We start from the raw sequence: 20,959 nt of genomic DNA on the forward strand, positions 1-20,959 counted from the left end.
CCTGCATGTGAAAAAAAATCAAACATGTCTCCCTACAGTCGGATTGATGGAAATGCAGATGAATGTGAATGGTGGGAGGATTGTAACAGACTGTCGTGGGAGCATGAAGAGAAGAAAGAATCCACTCTAAAAAGACTAAAAAGACAGGAAGTAACCAAGTGAAGACCTCAACACGTTGATCCGTTATAATTTTTTTATTTTATGATTTTATTTCCATCATAAAGCCGGGAGGACTCTTTAAAAATCCATTTGAGAGCTCCAAAGGCTTATTTATTGAAAAATAATCTTGTTCACTTTATTTTCATCCTTTCCTCCTCCTCTTTTCTTTTTGCGACAAGTCATGATTGCACGGACCGATGTTGACTCAGACTGGGGGTTCAGTCTAATAAATTACTCTGTCCATCATTGGAGGATGGGAGTAAAAGTGAGAGATAACCTGGTTGTCCATCATCCTTTGTCGAAGTGCAGAGAGGAGATTGGATATTGACCCGAGAATGCCGTCTCCAAGCCAAGATATTTGAAGACTCTGTCATGGAATGACACTATAGACCCGATACTGAGTCTCGCTATAGTCACAGGCTTCTTTAAGTGCACAATTTCCAACTTACTTTTGGTGTGACAGAGTTCCAAAAACGAAATGTGTGTATCAAATCACCATTCAACCTCTTTTACAAACTTTTATTCTGTAGTTGGAGGTTTAATGTGAAGGTTTGTTGGCATGGTGATGGTGGTAGCCCAAACTTTGCCCCTGGTTGTAATGACACCTTGTATCATTGGAGCCTTGTTCTATGAAGTCTTACTGCTTTTCATCTCTAGCAAGTTGACAGCTATTATAATAACTACAGTCAACCAAAGTCCTCACTTACATCCTGGCAGTCAATGGGGCCTTCTTTCAGTTCTTCAAATCCATGCATGCCTGTTCCTCAATATCCTACATTTACCGCCAATCTGTGTCTTCTTTCCTTCCTTTGTGTGTGTCCTTCACGTCCTGTCATTATAGACAGTCACTGCACAGCGCCACCTGGCCGCGGCGGAAGTCCCTGCAGGGGCAAAGACGTCTGTATTTTGGGGAGTATCCTGCACAGCTAAAGAGGAGGGGTTCCCGCTGGAGACCGCACTCCCGCCGCGCCACCGAGAAGGCTGGAAGGATATGGTTGATTTCAGAGTCCACCACCTCGCACTGCACATCCAACCTGAGGGGTTAAACAGAGGAGCAGAGCTCTGAATGCAACCAAAAATGACAGCTCACTGGGTTTCCTTTCGTATTCTTGAAAGGAAAAAAAAAAGTTATTTTTATTTGAGACAAGTAAAAGATAAGTAGAAATGGCATAACCTCAAAATAAATGGAAAGAAGAGACAGGACAGAAGAGAACAGAGACATTCTTTCACTTTCACAACACTACAGATGCCAATTTAAAAAGAGAAATTTAGTGGAGAAGTAACAAGGAAGTTGGAAAAAACTGTGAGGCATGAGGTGTCAGTGTGAGAAAGATAACTTGTGTGAGAGCAGACATGAGCTGGAAGGAGGAGTAACAGAACAGCGGAACTATAAGCCGAGACAGGAGGAAAAGAAATAAACACAAAAGATACTTGGAGGGTGAAACAGCAGCAACAAAAATTAACTGGAGCTGAAAGCAGTCAGAGGGGGATGTTTGAACACATGCAGGCTGCTGTTTGAGTCTCAGAGCTCCAGGATAGACAGAAACTTAAGTGTTTGGTTCAACTGCCTGGCGCTAGTACAGTAAGCTACTGTAAATAAAATAACCTGGTTAGATTCATCCTCACCTGTTCTCAGTGTCAACTAAGATACTGTGAGAGAAGTTTTCCATCAGGGCAATGCAGAAATACACAGTGGGTTTAATGCTATGACTTTGTTTGGATGGAGTGTAACCACAAGGAGCCTTTTAGATACAGAGCCATTGTTTTTCTTTGAGATGATTTGGATTTTTGTGCAGAAAGAGGAAGAAATATACCAAATTGCTTGTTTGTTTCCTCTTTATGTTCAATGTAAACAATATTGACAGTGTTTCAACTACAGATGAAGTTGAGAGAGCTGCACATAGAGAAAGGTTGCGATGAGATGAGAAACATCTTCATCATTTTGTGGGCAAGACCAAAGACTGCACCCGAGGAGTTGTTACTGCATTAAAAAGTATCAACACATGACTTATTTAATGGCAGAAAGCACCTGTCTTCTTGCCTCAGACATATCACTCTGGGTAAATGTAAGGTGTAACGGTGTGAAGAAAGGTTGCTTGTGGGAACTAACTGCTCCTTTAAAGTTTGGTTGACGGACAGCATGTGCGTGCGTATGCAGCTTTCAGCCAGGTGTAACTCAGATGGACTTCAGGCTGACTTACCTGCGCAGGGCCTCCTTGTTGTTGATGAAGCGGAAGTGAGCGGGCTCACAGATGAAACCATCTGAACGGCACGTGTCCACACAGGACTGACCCTCCTGAGATACGAGCAGCCTGAGAGAGCTGAGAGGCGGCCAAGCAGGTGGAGCTGTCACATTGGACGCCCAGCCAAGGGCTGTTGAATTGGGCAGGGGCAGAAACAGAGGTCCTGTAATCCTGCTGCCACCAACAGACCCCTGTCTAGAGAGGTTGGCTGAAATGAAGGGAGGCTCTGGGGCACAGAAGTCCTGGAGGTGAAAAATGTGGTGACATTGGTTTGTGCAGAAATATTAATGTGGTAGACTGTTGGAGGAATACCTACAGTAGGAGTGTGTTTATAGGCAGAAGAGTGAGGCAGCTCGGTAAAACACATACAGTATTAAGGAACTTGCCTGTCTTAGAACAATACTCACTGAAACTGTTTTTTTTTTATCATTCTTCTTATTCATACTGGCTCTCAAGATACCCCTTCCTAATTCACATTGCAATGCAGGTGATTGGAGACAAACCCTCAGTCATTCTAACGTTTCCATGAAGATGATATGAGGCTTAAGCAGTCTGAGTTGGTCAAATCAATCGTCCCTCTGCCAGGGTTCAGCAAGGGGAAGGACTGAGAATATGTTTATTGAGTTTGTTATATGTATGTTTGTTTATTTTTGGTTTTATTTTTACATGTTCAACTGAACTGAACACTGTCTAATGGAACAAAAAAGGGGGGTTGGTACTAATAAGACAAACTTTGATTATATACACTTGATTTGACAAACTCAGACTTCTGAAACGTCAACAATGTTCATGGAGTGAAGACTGTGGAGTATGTCCGCCATTACTTACATTGAAATCTCATACTGTCGTCATCAAGTAAACACTCTGAAGTTGCTCCACAATGCATAATGAAGGATTGGTTTTGTTTGCTTTCTTTTTTTTTTTTTTTTAAACCTGAATGAGCTGTATTTTATTCTATTGTAGCGTTCTTAGTTGTGACATAAACTCAGAACATTCCCCTGGAGCTCTCAGTGTCATCTACAACATCTTTCTCAATTTATCGTCTATGAAGCAGCTCCACACTTTATAGTTCATCACAAGTTTGAGTTTGAGCAATCTAGTTTTTGGATTTGGGACAGAGTTGATCATGTTTAATGATATGTTTGGACTGTCTCAGACCATAGCAAAAACATCTATACATTTTAGGGTTAGGGGTTAGGGGTTAGGGTTAGGGTTAGGGTTAGCGTCTAGTGCCCCTTTAAAAGTAAAGGTTGTTCAAAGAGCGAGTGGTTACTGATGTGTTTGCAGCAGGTGATGTTGGTGTTCTGTATTTTGGATGGGCGCTATACCACCACCAAAGCTGCTGGCTATATTACATATTGATAGCCTGTATAATATGCAGCCCGATTCTGCTATCCACCTACTGTAATTTCATAAAATAGAATAGATTGTTTTACACATGCAATTTATATATTATAGCAAGTCAAGCTAATGGATATCATAAAGAATTTTTCGCCCAGACTGGAGGATCAAAGATCAAAGCTGATGCAAGACGACTTTTGGTAAACATTATGTTTGTTCCCTGCAGGGGTAGGAGTGTAAGCTAAGCATAACTCAGGCGACTCAGTAAAAGTGTTTTGTTTTCCTTGGTTTGGATTTTGTGGTTGCCATGGTCACACGACAAGATGTGGCAGCATTTTTAAAAAAGTTCAACTCTCACTGTGTTTACATTGGAAAAAACGGTACTACTACTACTGTAATACTAATATTTTTTATCTGTATAGGACATGTGAAAGCCCGGCAAGGAGGGATGAGTTGTTTTGTATAGAACCTTTCAACCTTTTCAAAAATAAAAACAAAAATATGTAAAAAACATCCAAGATAGTGTGAGGGAAATTAAAAGAAGGTGCCTATCAAGCCAGCCTCGGCTGTTACAGCATGCCAGTGTATTATTATCAATGCGTATGTGCTGATGAATAAGTTTTCCTTAGTGTAGAAGAATAAGTGAAATAAAAAGGTTGACCAACTGTAAGCACTGGTCTCTGTGTTAAATCTTGATCGGGAATCTACTTGTAGCTTAACTTTCTCCTGTTTCTCCTCCGACAGTATAAATGCTGTAGTAGCGGTTTCTGTATCCAAACCAGCTACTAGTTAGGAGCACACGAAGACTGCTGAGGCACACCTCTGCAGTTTTTCTGACATCTAGAGTGGGATTATTAAAAAAAAAAAACTTTCTTTCAGCCCTTTCAATCCTCCATCATCATCATGGCCATGCGTCTGCTCTTTCTCCTCACTCATCCCTCCTCATTAGTGTCACGAGACCTTCTGCTTTAGAGCCGAAGGACAGATATGTGGTTTGTAATGAGAGTTAGCGTGTAGATTAATCACAAGTCCACATACATAGAGTACAGAGACACTGGCACACACTCACAGAGGCAGAGATACACGATGTTCTGGGTGTTGAATTCACACAATGATGAAATATTGATCAGAGTGGGGAGTTGGAGAGCTGGTGGAAAGAGTGTATATGACAGAGAGACAGAGAGAGAGAGAGAGAGAGAGAGAGAGAGAGAGAGAGAGAGAGAGAGAGAGAGAGAAAGGACTGAAAGAGAGAATCTCTGCATGTGTGTGTTCTGTTCAGAGCTCTCTGTACATTTACCTTGACATGGGCTGAACCTCACCTGATGCTGTATGTAAGCATGTACTCTCTCCAGCATCCCCTCACAGGTGTACTCATAAGGCAGATATGGCTCAACCTGAAGAAGACACAGGGACACACAAACACAGACAGCGCTCCATTATAATCTCCACATTTTGCACGCATCAAAATGTACTTTTTGTTGCTGTTACTTCATTATTCACGCCAATTGCAAAAAAATGTCTCCTCTTTTTGTTCATTTCAGCGATGAATGTTTCTATTGTCGGGTTTCTGCGAGGCCCATTCACAGTCTGCTACTGCTTGGAAACTCATTAGGCTTTATTTATATACCAATAGATCATCCCCTGCTGTGATGTGCCGTTTTTATAATTAAAGCACACTTTTGATTGGCCTAATTAGAGATGAGCTGGAAACACTATATAAACAGCAGATATTCTTTAGTGTTTCTCATTAATACATGTTCAATACGGAACAAACTGACACAAAGCTGGATAAATGTAAAATGGCTCCAAATGCAATGCTTGGATGAATACAAAGTGAATTAGCCTAATTATATATATATTTAAATGCCAATTAAAGTCCCATACTTGATTTAAAAGAAGTTGTTACAATAGTCTAACAAATGGAGAGATTGTTCTCCTCTTGTAAAGGTAGCAGCAGAGATCGAAGCTGCTTGTCTTTATGCCTCTTGATAATAATCTTTTCTTTCTGTCACTAATCTTTACTTTAGCAAGCAAAGGGTTGTAGTGCATGTTCTCATTGACAGGAGCGGCCTCAAGAGGTGTGTTACAACAACAGCGTAAGCCACAAAAATACCACAAACCAAATATATTGCGGTTTAAACAAAAACTTCAAACTACCAAACTTTTGAATTGTGGTACTCACCTCCTATTAAGGAAAATACCAATTTAATCGGATACAGCATTGAATATTGAAAAATAATTTGGCCAAAGACTGTGCAAAAGGCCTCCCACTGCAAACTACAGGTGAAAGTGATGCAGGGAGAAAGACTGAGGGAAAGAAACGAAAAGAGTCCGAAATAGGAACAGAGAAAGGAAAGGAGAAAAAAAACAAAGATGAGGAAGAAAGAAAGAAAAACACAATCAAAGAGATGAAGGATTTGTTGGAACATGAGGGCGTGTCAGTCATCTAGAAATTGCTTTGTCCTGCATGACTGAACATGAGCCTCTGCCTCATGCACGCCCGCCTGTGCACGCCCCCCGCCCGCACACACCCACACACACACACACACACAAAAAGACTCGCCAATGTCTGTAATGTGTGGGTACTGTGTTCTGATATGCCTGATCTATGCTGTCTCTCCAATTGCTTGTGTTTGGATAAATGAGAAGAATATTATCTGACTTTGTGTGTGTGTGTGTGTGTGTGTGTGTGTGTGTGTGTGTGTGTGTGTGGGGCGCATTCTGCCTCCAGTGAAGTGTGAAGGGGTTCATCAGCTCTCTCTCAGTGGCCTGACAGTGCAGACGGAGACAGGGCAGTCAGCCGGGGCTGCTGAACTGTAAACTGACAAAACACACACACACACACACACACGCACACGCACACGCACACGCACACACACACGCACAGATATCACCTTTATCGCTTAACTCCATACACGCCTTTTCTAATCTACTAAAGGCACAAACTATTACTGAATCTTTAACTGATCATGCAGACAGCTGTCTTCCAACTGCACATGATCCCTCTGTGCCCTCCATGCAGTGGAAATGAAAGCCTTGTTGGACCATTTCATCAGATTTTTCAATGAAATACAATATGGAATAAGCTAGATAGCTGAAAACGAAAAAATGCTAAAGCCACATTATTATGACTCGCGATTTCTTTCTTCTTTTTGCAGGAACCATGCATGAGTGCACTGCCTGAGACAATGCTTTCACTAGACAAAGCCATGTTCAGAATTGTGAGCCACGGCGTAATCTCTCATTTGGAGCGTCAATGTCATGCACCTGAAATCTTATGTTTTGTAAACAGACTTTGTTTGAGTTATAAAAGGTTTATGCTGTGTGCCTGGTTGGCACATTTTGCACTCTGAACACTTCTTTTAATGAGTAGGTAAGCTTTCGAGACAATGCAGACGTATAGTCGATCTGAGACTCCCTCTCTCTTTGCTTAAACATGCTTTATCGAGTTCACAGCTCCAACAAGAGGTCATGTACTTTACTGTAACTTCATCACAGCTCCCTGATGGCAAAGGCAAACACAAAACATAAACGCCTGAAAACAGAACAAGAAGTATCGTAAAATAATCGAGAAATGTATTATCACGACTCCAATGTTGCAAAATTGTCTTCATTTTTATTATAGTTTCTCTTCTTATTTCATGACGTACAGATTCTTATCAGGGAACTGAAAATGTCCCAGGTAGCCCCCAGTATTAATATTCAACTCAAGAAGGATGATTTCATGTGGTATCAGTGCAGAACATCTCTTCACATTTATGATACAGATGACTGATTTGACTGAAGGAGAAGCTCAAAGGATAGAAAAGGCTTTTTCAGTTTCAATTTGGCGTCACTGCCAGACAGCTTATCTACCTCAGAGAGAATTTAAAATACCAGCTTTACAATGTACACGCCTAGTTTTCTAACGTTCCAGTGCACAGTGGGTAAGAGTACCTTGGTCCTCATGATTTCCCTGATGGCAAAGTCGAACTCCAGGGAGTTGTTATAGTCCACCGTCATGACGTGAGGTCTGCCGATGTATTGCTCTGCATACGGGTGCTGGGATGACACCTACAGAAAACATATGCACAAAGTAAGAGCTCTATGTGTCTAAAATAAATGTCTTTACGGGTAATTGTGGGGAGTTGGACAATCATGATTGTTCTTTAAGAGATAATTTGTTACCTTTTATGTGGATGTGCAATCAGTGTTGATGGTAAATGTAGTTTATTGAAGCAATATATTCCTCAGTGCATGCAACTGTAAATTGACTGAGTAAGCTGCAGTTGCAGCAGGGCTGGCAAAAACTTTCTATTCAACTACAGGTAAAATATCAGGATGATGCATGTTTTCTGTCTGTATGAAATAACCACTTGGTAAAGCCTTTTTCTGTATACTCCTGTGTGAATTAAATTGGTAAATTAGTATTTTCTCATGTGGGAAAATGAACATAACAGTTTCATATATAAATTATAGAGAAAAGATAATTTTTCCAACAATGTTTTAATATATGATTTCATAATGATATGCTTCCAAGATGTTTTTCTCATATAAAGAATGCACTGACATATAAAGAATGCACTGTGCCAGAAGAATGCACTGCAAGAATTTTCTCCAAATAGATCGTGTTGTACCAGGAACGCCATGTTCCAGCCTCTTATCAAGCCCTAACATTGCCTGCTGCACCTGCAATTTGTGCCAGTTCTTTTAAAATATCTAATGAACAAAGTTACTTGGCAACTTAGGTGGCTGTGAAAACTGCAGTGGCCAAAATATTTTCATCAGTGACTAATGGTGGGGGAGTAATGAACATATGAGCATACCTCTCTAGAAGTGGGCTTGCCTCTGAAAAACTCATGATTGAGTGAGCTGTGAGGCAGGTGGAACTTGGGCTGCAGGAAAATGCAGCCATTGGCTATTGCTTCCAGAGGGGCCGGTCCTTCGTAAGGGAAACCAAAGCCAATGAAGAGCTAGAAAAACAGTCACCGATGTTATCTTGTAATCATGGTAATTAGCTTCAACATATTTTTAGATTAGAAAAGAAATGTATTGTGTGTGCATACATCAAAATCACTTTCTGGATAAATGTGAGCATACTGTAAAAGACAGAACTGAAGATTCAGACCAAGACTATATGCACTTAGAATGACACCATCAGTGTGAAATCAGCAGATAAAGTATGTATGTAAGCATTTTTTTTCTTTACTGTCTTGCCTTGGCTTTGCGCAGCAGTTGTTGCAGCTCATGCTGGGGCAGCAGGCCGTGGTTTTTCACGAAGGCCGGGACCTCTGGCGGTCTCTGAGTCTCATAGTACACTGTGCCGTGGACCTCCATGTACCTGTGGAGAATCTGCAGGAAACCCTCCTTGCCCTGCTGGGAGAGGATGGGGAAAAAGATAGGTTGGTGAGATCGAGAGTGAAGGGTGAAGAGGGGAGGGTGTAGGGAAGTTTTTCAGAAAAGAGCAGCAGAGAAAACATGATTAAAGAATCTGTGTCCAAGTACAGTGTGCTGTGTTTGTTTTGTCTCTGATCTTTGTGTGAGCTGCGTGCATAACTAATTTTATGTCAGTGTGTTTCTATAGTACAGTGCATCCTTGTTTGTCTCAAAATCTAAGACTGCATGTGTACCTTTTACATATGATCACAACTTGTGTGTCTACACTAGCATTTTCAAGTAATTTTCATGAGTTTTTTTTTCTTCCTAATAACCGCACTGCACATTGAGAAGACAATCAAACCTATTTGGAATATGTGTATTTTTGTGTTAGAAGCCCTTTTGCCATCGACTGTAAGAGTGTGTAGGTTTTTTGTATGACACTCATACCAGAAACAAGAAACACGTCCTACTGATACAGACTTCCGAGTTGACTTGAGAGATACAAAGGAGAATATAACAGCTGCAGGCTGTTAATGGTAAACATGCACATGAATGACAATGACTTCTGTCTAACCCCTAAACCGCTCTCAACTACTGCTACTACCGTCGTGTTTTCTCCCTGTTTTCCAAAAGATACCTTTTGGATACACGTTGGATAGTTGTAACCATCTTATTTTATGAACAAGTGAGAGGCTTCCTTGCACATGGCTTTAAATTGACCCTGAGGTACAGAATCTGGTATAAAAGCCTTTTGTAAAATCAACTGGCTATTCACTAAAAGAAAAAAGAAAAAAAAGTAATTGAACTGAGTGCAGTGGTTAGCTGATAGGTATCCCTTATATAAAATAAAGGCATTAATTGCACATGTTGTGCATTCATCTTTGCAAAGTTTTCTAGTATATATACTATAGTCTTTAAAATGTGTGAAAGGGGGAATCAGAGAGGCAAACTGTCAAAGTCAAAGTCAGGTAGAGCATGAGGATTGGGAGAGCAGAAACCGAACAGCATCAGTCAACAACCATAACTGGATCATATGAATGGAGCATGACCCTGATCCTGAGTATTGATCAGCTCTCGTGTGATGAGCAGATTATCGTATCCCTGTACCGTGGCGTGGCCCCCCACAGCCGTAATTGGAGGCTGTAGCGATCGATAGCTTCCTCTGTGAGGATTTTCCCAGCCAATTAGGAGATTAGTTCAAGCGCTAAGTGCAGCAGACAACATGAATTAGCAGAAGGTGAGACAGGAGTGTGTAAAGAGTGCAAATTCCATAACCTGGCTGCACTTGAAGCTTTCTCTCTCTGTGTCCAAGCTAACTCTCTTAACATGCATTGGATTAGGACTGTTTGTTCTGCTGCGATAGCTGTAACCAGCCATGACAGCAACGTGGATATTGTTTTTACTTTGTGGGTCTGTGTCAACATGGTAAAAATTAGGTCCTGGAGTCACAGACAGAGGTGTATTTGTATTAATTTGTTTGTTTATTTAAAAAAAAAAAAAAATGGGACACAATATATTAATGAACATTTACACGTTATATGTCTGTCTCTCTGTGGCCATATTTTGCCACTGTGAGAGTGTCACAACAGTGCACGATACAGTTACGACATGTTAGAGGTGTGTAGTAGGGATCAAAATGAAGTTTGAGTTCAAAGATAGGTGTGGTCTGAGCAAAGGCACGAGAAGTAGGGGGGTAAGTGCCCCGTTGTGCCCCTGGCCCAATTTGGCTTCATTACTGGTGTGATCCCATCACAAGATGGTCTCTAATTATCCCTCACATTGTTTTTTGCTCTATAGGGTTATAAGAAAGTTGTTTGCAGGGCATTCATTTGTTAAGTTTAATGATAAAGAGGAAGCGTATTTGTACATGCCTAATTTTCCTTACTGTTGGTATGCCTGTCAAGCTTTTCCGTTTTCGCATGCCACATGTTGTTTACGAAGAAATGGTGGCAGACTGAGCACACAAGATTCTTATTAATTTAGGAAACAATGGGTCCTTGATTCAGATAGAGGCAGAGAAAAGCAAGCTTCTCATTGTAGTCAGCAAAGCAAAAAATTATGAAATACTAGCTATAAATAAGGCGGGAACCATTTGAGACCACCAACATCATTGTGCATGCTGTATTGGCTACATTTGCCAAGGTATGTTCTCAGTTATAAGAAATTCAATCCTACATATTTTAAATGGCTGCCTGTCCTGGCAAATCCTTGTGCCCCTTGACAAGTGAAATGATAAAAAGATAATCACTATCATGCATAAAACACTTGTGTTCAGTGATGTCTGTTCCTGTGAATTCTGCAGTGCATCTGAGTGCACTTGTGACCACTAGTGTCTCATTGCTTTTTTGGATCCAACCCATGGACTGTATAAAAGAAGTGAAACCAATGTGGAAGTGCCTTAAACCAGCATTCTTACTAATAGCCAGCAGGGGACTCAGAAAGAAGTCAGTTTGTATAAAAGTCAATGTTTAAAATTACCATACATCCCACTTGATTTATTACCTCAGTTATTTTTTTCTTAATTGCTCTCATGGTTTCAATCGAGCTTCAAGTGTTCTTGATCTTGGAATTGACTATTTACTACCACGGCAACATGTGAGTCAGGACAGAGCATAGACTACATACAGCACAGCGAAACAGGTGAGCCTTAAGATAGATTTCAATGTTAAGTCTGAGGCACTTATCGTTATCGCCCTAATTCCACAGAGGTGGCCCCACTGCAGAGAAGGTACGATCCCTCATGCTCGCCAACTTAGTCCGTGGGACAGTGTGTAAATATATATAGAGGTACCTCATTTTAACTTGAATTGCAAGCCTATAAACAAATTGCAATGTCACCATATTTTATACAGTCTATGATTCAACACTAACACACTAATAGATGTCTTTGCATAAATACGTTTATGTCTTCCTTGAGATGTATACAGAGTAACTTTTGCTTTTTTGCAAATGCGTACACTGTGAGATGTCCTTAAAAGGAATATGTGGTGAAAGTAACAGGCTCTTACCTGAAGCTTATGAAGATCCAGCCCGATTCACCATAAGAGAAAGAAAGAAAGAAAGAAAGAAAGAAAATCAGATAAAAATGTAGGTAAAGAATAGAACAATAGGGAAAACAAAGAAGAGAAAGGAGACAAAAATTACACATTGTCGTACATTTTCCGCCTTTTCACCAGGCTTTTGTTGATTCGTTTTTTTGCACTTCTATAACCCCCCCATCTCACTTCTGTGCTTGTCTCTATCACATGCCACAACTATAAAGATATGCAGGGAATTGTACAGGCACACAGTGGAAAGTACTTGCAGCAAACATCTTCATAATCATTTCAACAATGGAGGCACAACTGTTCCGCTCCACAATAAGCAAAGGAACAAGCAGGCAGCTTTTGAGAGGAAAATTGCCTGTAAATTAAAGCTGCACAATTGTGTATATAGAGCCGCATGGAGCTGAGCTGTAATGGTGCAAACAGTGGGGGTGTGCAAAATGCTGTCATTGGATTTTTCTGTTAACACTGCAGTATATTGTGGGGTTAGTGTGTGTGTTTGTGTGTGTGTGTGTGAAAGAGAGAGAGAGAGAGAGAGAGAGAGAGAGAGAGAGAGAGAGAGAGAGAGAGAGAGAGAGAGAGAGAGAGAGAGAAAGGACTGAAAGAGGGAATCTCTGCATGTGTGTGTTTTGTTCAGAGCTTAGTTCAGAGTCTGCATGTATCGACGTTGAAAGAGACTGCTGTATAAGGAAATTCAAATTAACCTGTAGTTGCCTGCATACGTATAAGTACAATGTGTGGGTGTGTATTCTCTGTATAGACTGTGTCGCCCTCCAGGAAATGAATTTACTTTTTACATAAAAAAAACACTGAACAGTGATTTGTTTTGTACCTTCCACATGCTGGCCTCTTTCCCGTACACCACGGCCATGTTGTTGACTTTGTTCTGCTGGATGCTCCTCTTCTCCGTCTCATTCAGTTCCTCCGAAACAAAGCCCATGAATGAGTTGTCTGGTGTGTGAGCTGAATGTGTATGTGTGTTTGAGGGTAGTAAGGTAAGGTGGGATAGTAGTAACGAGAGAGAGAGAGAACAACACAGAAAGAGAGAAATAAAGTTGAATTGTTAGACAGTGAAGAAATACAGAAAAAGAGCCCTACATCTTTATTTGCTTCAGTTCAGAGGCTAAGTCAGTGTGATTATCGGCTCCCTAAGTTTTATAAACAGTAATTGTCATAAAGCTAGCTGCTGCTGGCTGTGTGAGGCTGAGATGGTAATGGTAGTTTTCCAAATACTAGGGTCGGGGGAGAAATCGATTCTTAGATGCATCGCGATTCACTCTAGAAAGTTTATGTCTTGATGCAGAAATGTCAATTAACAAAAACCCAGTTCTCAACATTGTTATCGTCCAACTTTGTTCCTTACGGCTGAACCATTTGGACGATCAAATGTAACCGACGTAAACACGTGCGTTGAGTTCACGTTTAAGGGTAGGCTACCTTGAGTTTTTGGTGAGGAAGGCTAAGCTGGAGCAACCGCAAATTGCACACAATCGTACCTGCACTGCTGGCATAAAAAAATCACATGAGAATGATTTGACTGAAGGGAAAATGGACCTTGTCTAGAGCGAGACTGTATGCAAGTTGTCAAGCACACTTTAGTTTCTTCTCTCGTTGATATATCTCGTTATACTGATATATCTCATTGTTATAACATATATCATTATAGCAGTTGTTAGCTATTCCATTTGTTACTACTTTTGTATAAATAAAAGTTAATGGAAGAAAATTCATTTGTTTATTTTAATCATGGATTTTACAACAAATATTCCATGTTTTAAAAGTAGCAAGTAGTCAAACAGTGAGAAAAACACACTTTATAGAAATCAAAGTTGTGATGCATTGTTGATCATTTTATAATCGCATCTTAGCTCTCTGAACCAGTATTGAATCACGAGGTATGCAGAGATTATCACCCCTACAAAGTACTGAATTTAAATTTACATTATCAAAACTTTTTATTGCATACTTTCAGTCCCTTTTTGCAGTGTACACTCCTGCTGTTCTCTCAGTTAATATGTAGTAGCATGACACAGGCAATAAAGGTTGAGTCAGTCCTAATAGCATAGGATAGTGTGAAATGTGGGCGTCTACAGTAGGCCGCATATTGATGTTATAGTGATTCTGCTCTTGAGTGCCAACAATAGCTGAGAGAGCAGGACCTTGTTGAGAAGTAAATACGAGAGCAGAAGAGAGTGAAGTAGTCAAGCTTTCGTCAAGACCAGCAGATCAGAATTATTGTGTAGCATGTAACAGAAAAAGAAAAGCAAACGTGAGGAAGAACAGATACCGCTCGAAGCTTTGGTGTTGCTTAAAATAGACACATTACTCCAAATTAATGTGAACAAGCAGCCAGACCTGTCGAAGAAAGTGAAAACAGTGTCAAAACTGGTGACAGATCTGTGTGTGTGTCTGTGTGTGACAGTTCAGACTTTTAAATTTCATGTTTTGAAATAATAAAACCTAAATCCTTGTGTTTTACACATTAAAAGATATGAGATATGATGTGAGAGTTGAAAAACATGTTTGTGAATCCTATTTATAATGCCATGTGTAAATCAATATGATCCAATCTGTAAAATCATTAGTATATTGACAGTATGTGTAGGGTATTATAGAAGATAAAAAATGAATTAACTCAAGATTTTTTGTTTATGAGGTTTTGTTCTTACGGAACATGGTCATGTACTGCCTGGCGTTGAGGTTCCAGTATCCCCAGTTGGTCCGGTAGCCGTGTAGCGTTGCATACTCCTCATGATTGTAAGCTGGCTCCGTCCCAAATGTGTCAATCACTCGGATATGACATCTGTAAAGACACAGCACACCCACCTTAAAACAAAGTGTTCCATTGTCATGTTTGTAATGATGTCATTATAGCTATGCTATACAGTGTTATCAAGCATTCAAGACCGGTTTATACATGGATAGAGTTATAAATGTTGACAAAAAAACAAGCTTGCATAAGCAATAAGCAAAGTAATACAATGACAAACACTAAAATTGTCCTTTTATTTGCTTGCAGGTACATTATAAAGTGTTCTCAACCATTGGTTAGTGTCTATATATGGCTACTACATTCTAAAAATGGGTCTGGTTTTAGTAAAGTGTTGCCAAAATATTCGATTTGTTTTGTGTTGACACACAATGTATGGTAACCATATAAAGGAATATGATGCTTCTTCATCATGTGTACTGATATACTTATTTCATAAAAGATATTTAGGCAATCAGTACTTAACATTAAGTAATTTGTGTGTCACGTGCGTCACTTTATTGCTGTCTCATTTTCCACAAAGTTTGTTAATGTATTTTAAGGTGCAGCTGAGTAAATCAGAAATCCTTAATCTACATCGGATCATTCTCATTTATTTTTGGAGCTTGGCGACCTCAGACAAATCTAAACTCTGTCTACCTTGCAGGATATGCATGGAGGGCTGTCCCAGGTGCTGACTAAATTACATGCTAGGTTTACACGCATTGTGAGCTCTGCAAGGCGCAGCACAAATCTGTCGTGCACTTTAAATCTAGTAAATCAAGTATACCTAACCTTGTGTGGTATAAAGATTTCTGTTTTCAGCTTTGAAAAGAGGCTTAGTAACAGAAACTACTAACAGCACAAATGCTAACAATATTCAGCACAAAAAGTACCTATATAATGGTTTGTCACTAAAAAACAAAAGACAGACAAACAATTGAGCAAAAGCCAACAAAAGTTACCAAGTGCAGTGTGGGAGGCTTGACATGAAAATGACAAGATGAAAAATAAATAATAATTGTGAGATAAGGGTTGCAATCACAAACCAATCGAATGCTTAGTAACAGAGCATGAAAACACTGAGGTTGTACATCAGGGCATATGACAGAATCACACGCACAACTCACTATGCCCTTGTCTGTACAAGTGAGTGTGTTCAATCTGACCAGTCTGTTAGCTCAGGGGGATTAACAAGAGTTAAAGGTGGCAGAGTCCACTTTCTCAGCTCTGACAGATAACTGTGTGTGTGTGTGTTTGTGTGTTTGTATTCAGTTGAAGGAGAAAGAGTGAGATAGTTCAATGACATTATTTATTTAAACGTCATTTAGCAGTTTTCTGGCACACCACAGGTCCTGCAGTAGTACACAGGTATTTACCCTCACCGGCCACTTTATTAGGGCACCTGTCCAACTGCTTGTTAATGCAAATTTCTAATCAGTCAATCACATGGCTTAATGCATTTAGGCATGTGGACATGGTCAAGACGATCTGCTGCAGTTCAAAGCGAGCATCAGAATGGGGAAGAAAGGTGATTTAAGTGACTTTGAACATGGCATGGTTGTTGGTATTATTATTAATATTATTGTTATATAATTGGTATATTGTATTATTTCAGAAACTGCTGATCTCCTGGGATTTTAACACAACCATCTCTAGGGTTTACAGAGAATGGTCCGAAAAAGAGAAAATATCCAGTGAGCGGCAGTTCTGTGGGTGCAAATGCCTTGTTGATGCCAGAGGTCAGAGGAAAATAACCAGACTGGTTGGAGCTGATAGAAAGGCAACAGTAACTCAAATATCCACTGGTTACAACAGAGGAATGCAGGAGAGCATCGCTGAACGCACAACACCACCTACTTTCTAGCAGGTAATAGCAGCAGAAGACCACACTGACACTTTATTAAGCACCAGGTGCACCTAATAAAGTAGCAGGTGAGTGTATTTTCACATGCCAACATTATTATATGTTTAGATGTAAGATAAGTGCATTATCTTTTCATTGTATCTTTAACCTTGCAATTTCCAACATTTCCTTTAGTTATTGTTCAGAACTGAAGTTGTTGTTTTAGGTAAATATATAAATCAAAATGATCATTTATCTATTTGATTAACATGTAAGTGCAGCAATGGTGATATATGCAAGAGTCCTAAAGGACTTCTGATGCAATCAGTTGTCTGTTTGCCTTTCATGTGACAGCAGTCCCCCGAGAATCATCTGTTCAGACAGGTTTGTAACCACATCCTTAATCAAATAAAGCAAGTCTTGTTGTTCTGTTTAATGGACTGTTGAAGCTGCTTACAGAAGAGAAATTGCCTGATGGATTTCTTACTGTATACTAATCAAACTAAAATATAATATTACAATCCTGTATCCTGGAAATATCTGGATGAGATGTCATGTTTTCTGTATTCAAGGCACGTATCCCTTTGAATGAGCAATGTCATTTCAACAGTGATTAGAGTGTAAAACTCCTTTACTAATGTATTTCCAGTCTAGTGTCTCACACACAAAAAAAAATTGTCGGATCTCTAACCTTAAATGGTCACAATTTCCTAGAGCAGCAATTAAATTTACATTCAGGCATCTGCTGCAAAGACAGGGCGCTTGAGTCAGTGTTTATCTATTTTCAGGAGATAGTACTTTGGAAGCTTCAATGCAGAAAAGAAAAACATTCCCCAGAGGGCATTCTAGTCTTGATAAAAGACAAGGTGAAGCCCCAATCTTGTTTGACACTTCTAACATATTTCTGTCAATGACTGCAGCATCCAAGGGGCCAACCACTAAATTGACAGTGATCTCGGGAAGGAGCATATAAAAATGGGCTGATCTGCAAGAGAGTAAAAACATGCACTTATCTGTATAGCTTGTTTTGAAGCACTAAGGATTAGATTCTGTGGAAAATGTGTGTCTATTTGAAGGGGTCAGAGAGAGCTGACAATGAATTATTAATAACAAATGTTAGTTTCTCTTGTCTCTGCGTTGTCTCCCTTCCTCCCTCTCTCCAACCTGCCCTGTGCTATCACATATCACCAGCTCTAAAACGGTGAAAATGTTTCTGCCTTAAGATAAGAGATCCCTGAAGGGAGGGAAAAAAAGAGGTATGGGAAGAAGAGGGGATAAGCGGAGGAGTAGCTGAGCTGAATATATATCGGGAGATCAGAGTAGGGGGCTAATCTGGGTTAAACGGCTGCTCAGCAAGGCTCAACAGTCCTCTGGGGTGAAGGGAATATGGGAGGGTGCTGGTGTGTTGTCACCTACAGTGAGGCTTTGGCTTCAGGGGAGTAAGACAAATCAAGATTTGTCTGGAACACAGACCCTTTAATTTTAAGCAGTTTTTTTATAATGCTTTGCCCAGTCCAATGGGCAGTTAAGATCTTCAATCAAGTTTTTTTTAGATTACAATGCCCATCATAGGAGCATTTGTAGCTAACCCACATCAGTACACTCAACGCAACATTGGTCTCAGATGCAGGATGCACTACAACAATTATTGGCTGTCAATCCAGAAGCTTCTGTCCAGTGTCCATCTTTGCTTCCATCTCTGTTGCTCTCTTTTCAAGTTTGAGGAAAAAGCAGTTACAGCCTTAGGGAGACAGCATAATGACACTCAGACAGTCACACAGACTTTTTATACACAACATTTCACTGTATGTCCTTTCCACGACACCCTAACGTTTCCTTGTACTGATGACTGGGATGATGAAATTAAGTTTCAGATGTCACTGATTATTAATATTATTTGGTTATTGTGTAATGTAATGAAGCTTGCCTACGTCAAACAGTCAAGTTGCATTCTACATCCATGTCTGTTCAGACTCATAATATATGCAGTGAAGACTTTAAAGGAATTAAGAACGTTATTAAGTGTATTTTATGGGAAAATGGAAGTTATCCCTAGTGAATAAATTACCATTGAGAAACATGCATTTTTACAGAGTAGAGAGGAGTGGTAGAGAGCTTTGTCAGTTTAAAATGATTCATGTTATGCGGTGTGTACCTTTTTCTCATTCTTCCATTCTTTCAGAGTGTAGTGATGTGTACAATAATCCATCTTTCATCCATCATTTATCTCCCATTCCTCTAGCAGATGCTGTGGCTTACCAACTATGTTAAACCCTTTAGTTTTAGACTTTGTAAGGTAGAACGTCTTGAGCATACTGAACTGGAGCCATGGTTTCACCTACATGATAATACGTTTTCATGTGACAGTACAATTTGTTATACAAAACTCAACTAAATGTGATTCTTTACATTTTTTTCCCCTTACTCCCATACACATGCAATCAGACTGCATGGACATTTAATATACTAATATAAATTGAGGTAAAGGCATGATGTTGTTATTACTATAAATATTATAACCATACCTTAAGGCTTGATGGTTTTGTTTTATGTTTGCATTATCTTAAGTTCTGTATGTCACCGTGTTTTGATGTTTATCTGTGTGTAATTGTATCTTATCTCTGTTTCTATTATTCGTGTATAAAGAAAAGAAACATTTGGATTTTTGCTGAAGCAACTTAAAATTATTGTTGCATGGAGCAGCAAACAGGACCCACAAGTCATCAGTATCTATGTTTTAGAGAAACTCGTATTCCGAATGACTTAAAGTGAGTTTGAGCGAGATGACAACTGTACCGTAATCAAAACAAACAACCAGCTACTGATACCTTAATGAAACCGGCTCTTTTGTGAAAAGTTAGTGATGTGTCCCCAAAGAGTTAGCAGACTCCAGAGGCGCACAGATAATTTAGGTCATCTTGTCTCTTAGTAAGGAGCTTTTTTTTGTTTATTTCCTTTTAGGTGTTCCCCTGAATATCTTCTCTGGCCTGCCTCTATCAGACCAGTAAATTCAGTATGCAGAGGAATCAATATGCTTGTCCTATTATCAGATGAGTTGGTGATATTTAAGACTGATCTCCTATCGCCTATCAGCATCTTTAAAAGGAACATGTGTGCATTTACACAACATCCCATGCACACGCAATCACACAAACAAAACAACACACTGAACAGGACAGCATGGTGTTGTCCAGGCATAATAAATGAATGTGGATGCTGCTGGGAACATAAAACAAAAGTAATTAAAGGGAGCTGAAGGGCCCCAAAGCTCAGAGCACTTGATTAATTATGCCTTTCAGCACAAAGGACTCAACTAGACTGGCCTAACCTGACGAGGCAAGAGAGAGAGAGGGGGGGGGGGGGGGGGGAGAGAGAGAGAGAGAGAGAGAGAGAGAAGGAGAGAGGGTGGGAGAGAAAAAGAGAGAAGCGAGGAGGGTGGGGGGAGAGAGAGAGAGCAGGGGAGAGTCAAATATACGAAAATATGATAAATGGATTAAGAGTCAAGACACAAATGCCTGATAAATAAAATATAAACGTAAAAAACGGAGAGGGGGAATATACAAATAATTGTCCTTTTCTTGCTTTGGATCAAAACAAAAGATTGGTGTGTTACACACTCTATACCTGGTGTTAATTTTTGACTTAATAATGTGCTGTGTGTTTATATAAATCTGACCAAATAATTTAATATCCTGGGCATACTTCTTCATATATTTGAATACGCAAAGCGCATCCTCTCGTAAAAGTGAGGATAGATGTTCCTCGTTCCGTCTGTATTGCTGAAACATTCAGACAATTCCCTCATAGCGAGCTTCTAGGCGAACAAAAGAGTGTCTATAACAAACACTAAAAGTCACATTCTGTTAGGGAAAGCAGAAATCAAGACTCCACACGGTAATGACAGAGTGGGAGGACTGCTGACCTCAGCAAGCAATTAGGTGCAGACTGCTGGCTGGCTGGCATCTTGTCTGGAGGGATTGTGAGATTGTGTGTGTGTGTGTTTGTGTGTTTGTGTGTGTTAGTCTGGGAGAGACAAATCATGAGAAAGAAAGAGCAGCAAAACAGGTTGTGTGCTGGGAAAATAGCTCCCCAGCACACCCGTAATGCATTTCCCTCTCTCATAATTGGATTTTAAAAATACATGGAGCGGTCCTTTATATGTGGTGTCAAGTTGACTCGAGATACCTTCCACTTCTCTCCTTTTTTTGTGTCATCTCTC

The 20,959-nt window shown here is 39.9% G+C and overlaps 1 protein-coding gene across 1 annotated transcript in view; it reads right to left on the reverse strand.

Annotated features, from left to right (window-relative positions):
• Nucleotides 1–914: 914 nt before the first annotated feature.
• The window catches only part of LOC310961368 (alpha-1,6-mannosylglycoprotein 6-beta-N-acetylglucosaminyltransferase B-like), a gene marked incomplete at its 5' end in the record, with an annotated part of 110,638 nt that continues 90,593 nt past the window's right edge, over nucleotides 915–20,959 (reverse strand). The window contains 8 exons of the mRNA XM_083933400.1: nucleotides 915–1,193; nucleotides 2,361–2,644; nucleotides 5,063–5,137; nucleotides 7,680–7,796; nucleotides 8,549–8,695; nucleotides 8,940–9,098; nucleotides 12,978–13,108; nucleotides 14,815–14,948. Of these exons, the coding sequence (XP_083789526.1) occupies nucleotides 995–1,193; nucleotides 2,361–2,644; nucleotides 5,063–5,137; nucleotides 7,680–7,796; nucleotides 8,549–8,695; nucleotides 8,940–9,098; nucleotides 12,978–13,108; nucleotides 14,815–14,948 (1,246 nt within the window). The 3' untranslated portion in view covers nucleotides 915–994. The remainder of the gene's footprint in view (nucleotides 1,194–2,360; nucleotides 2,645–5,062; nucleotides 5,138–7,679; nucleotides 7,797–8,548; nucleotides 8,696–8,939; nucleotides 9,099–12,977; nucleotides 13,109–14,814; nucleotides 14,949–20,959) is intronic.

Source organism: Echiichthys vipera, assembly GCF_963691815.1.
Source record: "Echiichthys vipera genome assembly, chromosome: 2".
NCBI classification, from domain to species: Eukaryota; Metazoa; Chordata; class Actinopteri; order Perciformes; family Trachinidae; genus Echiichthys; species Echiichthys vipera.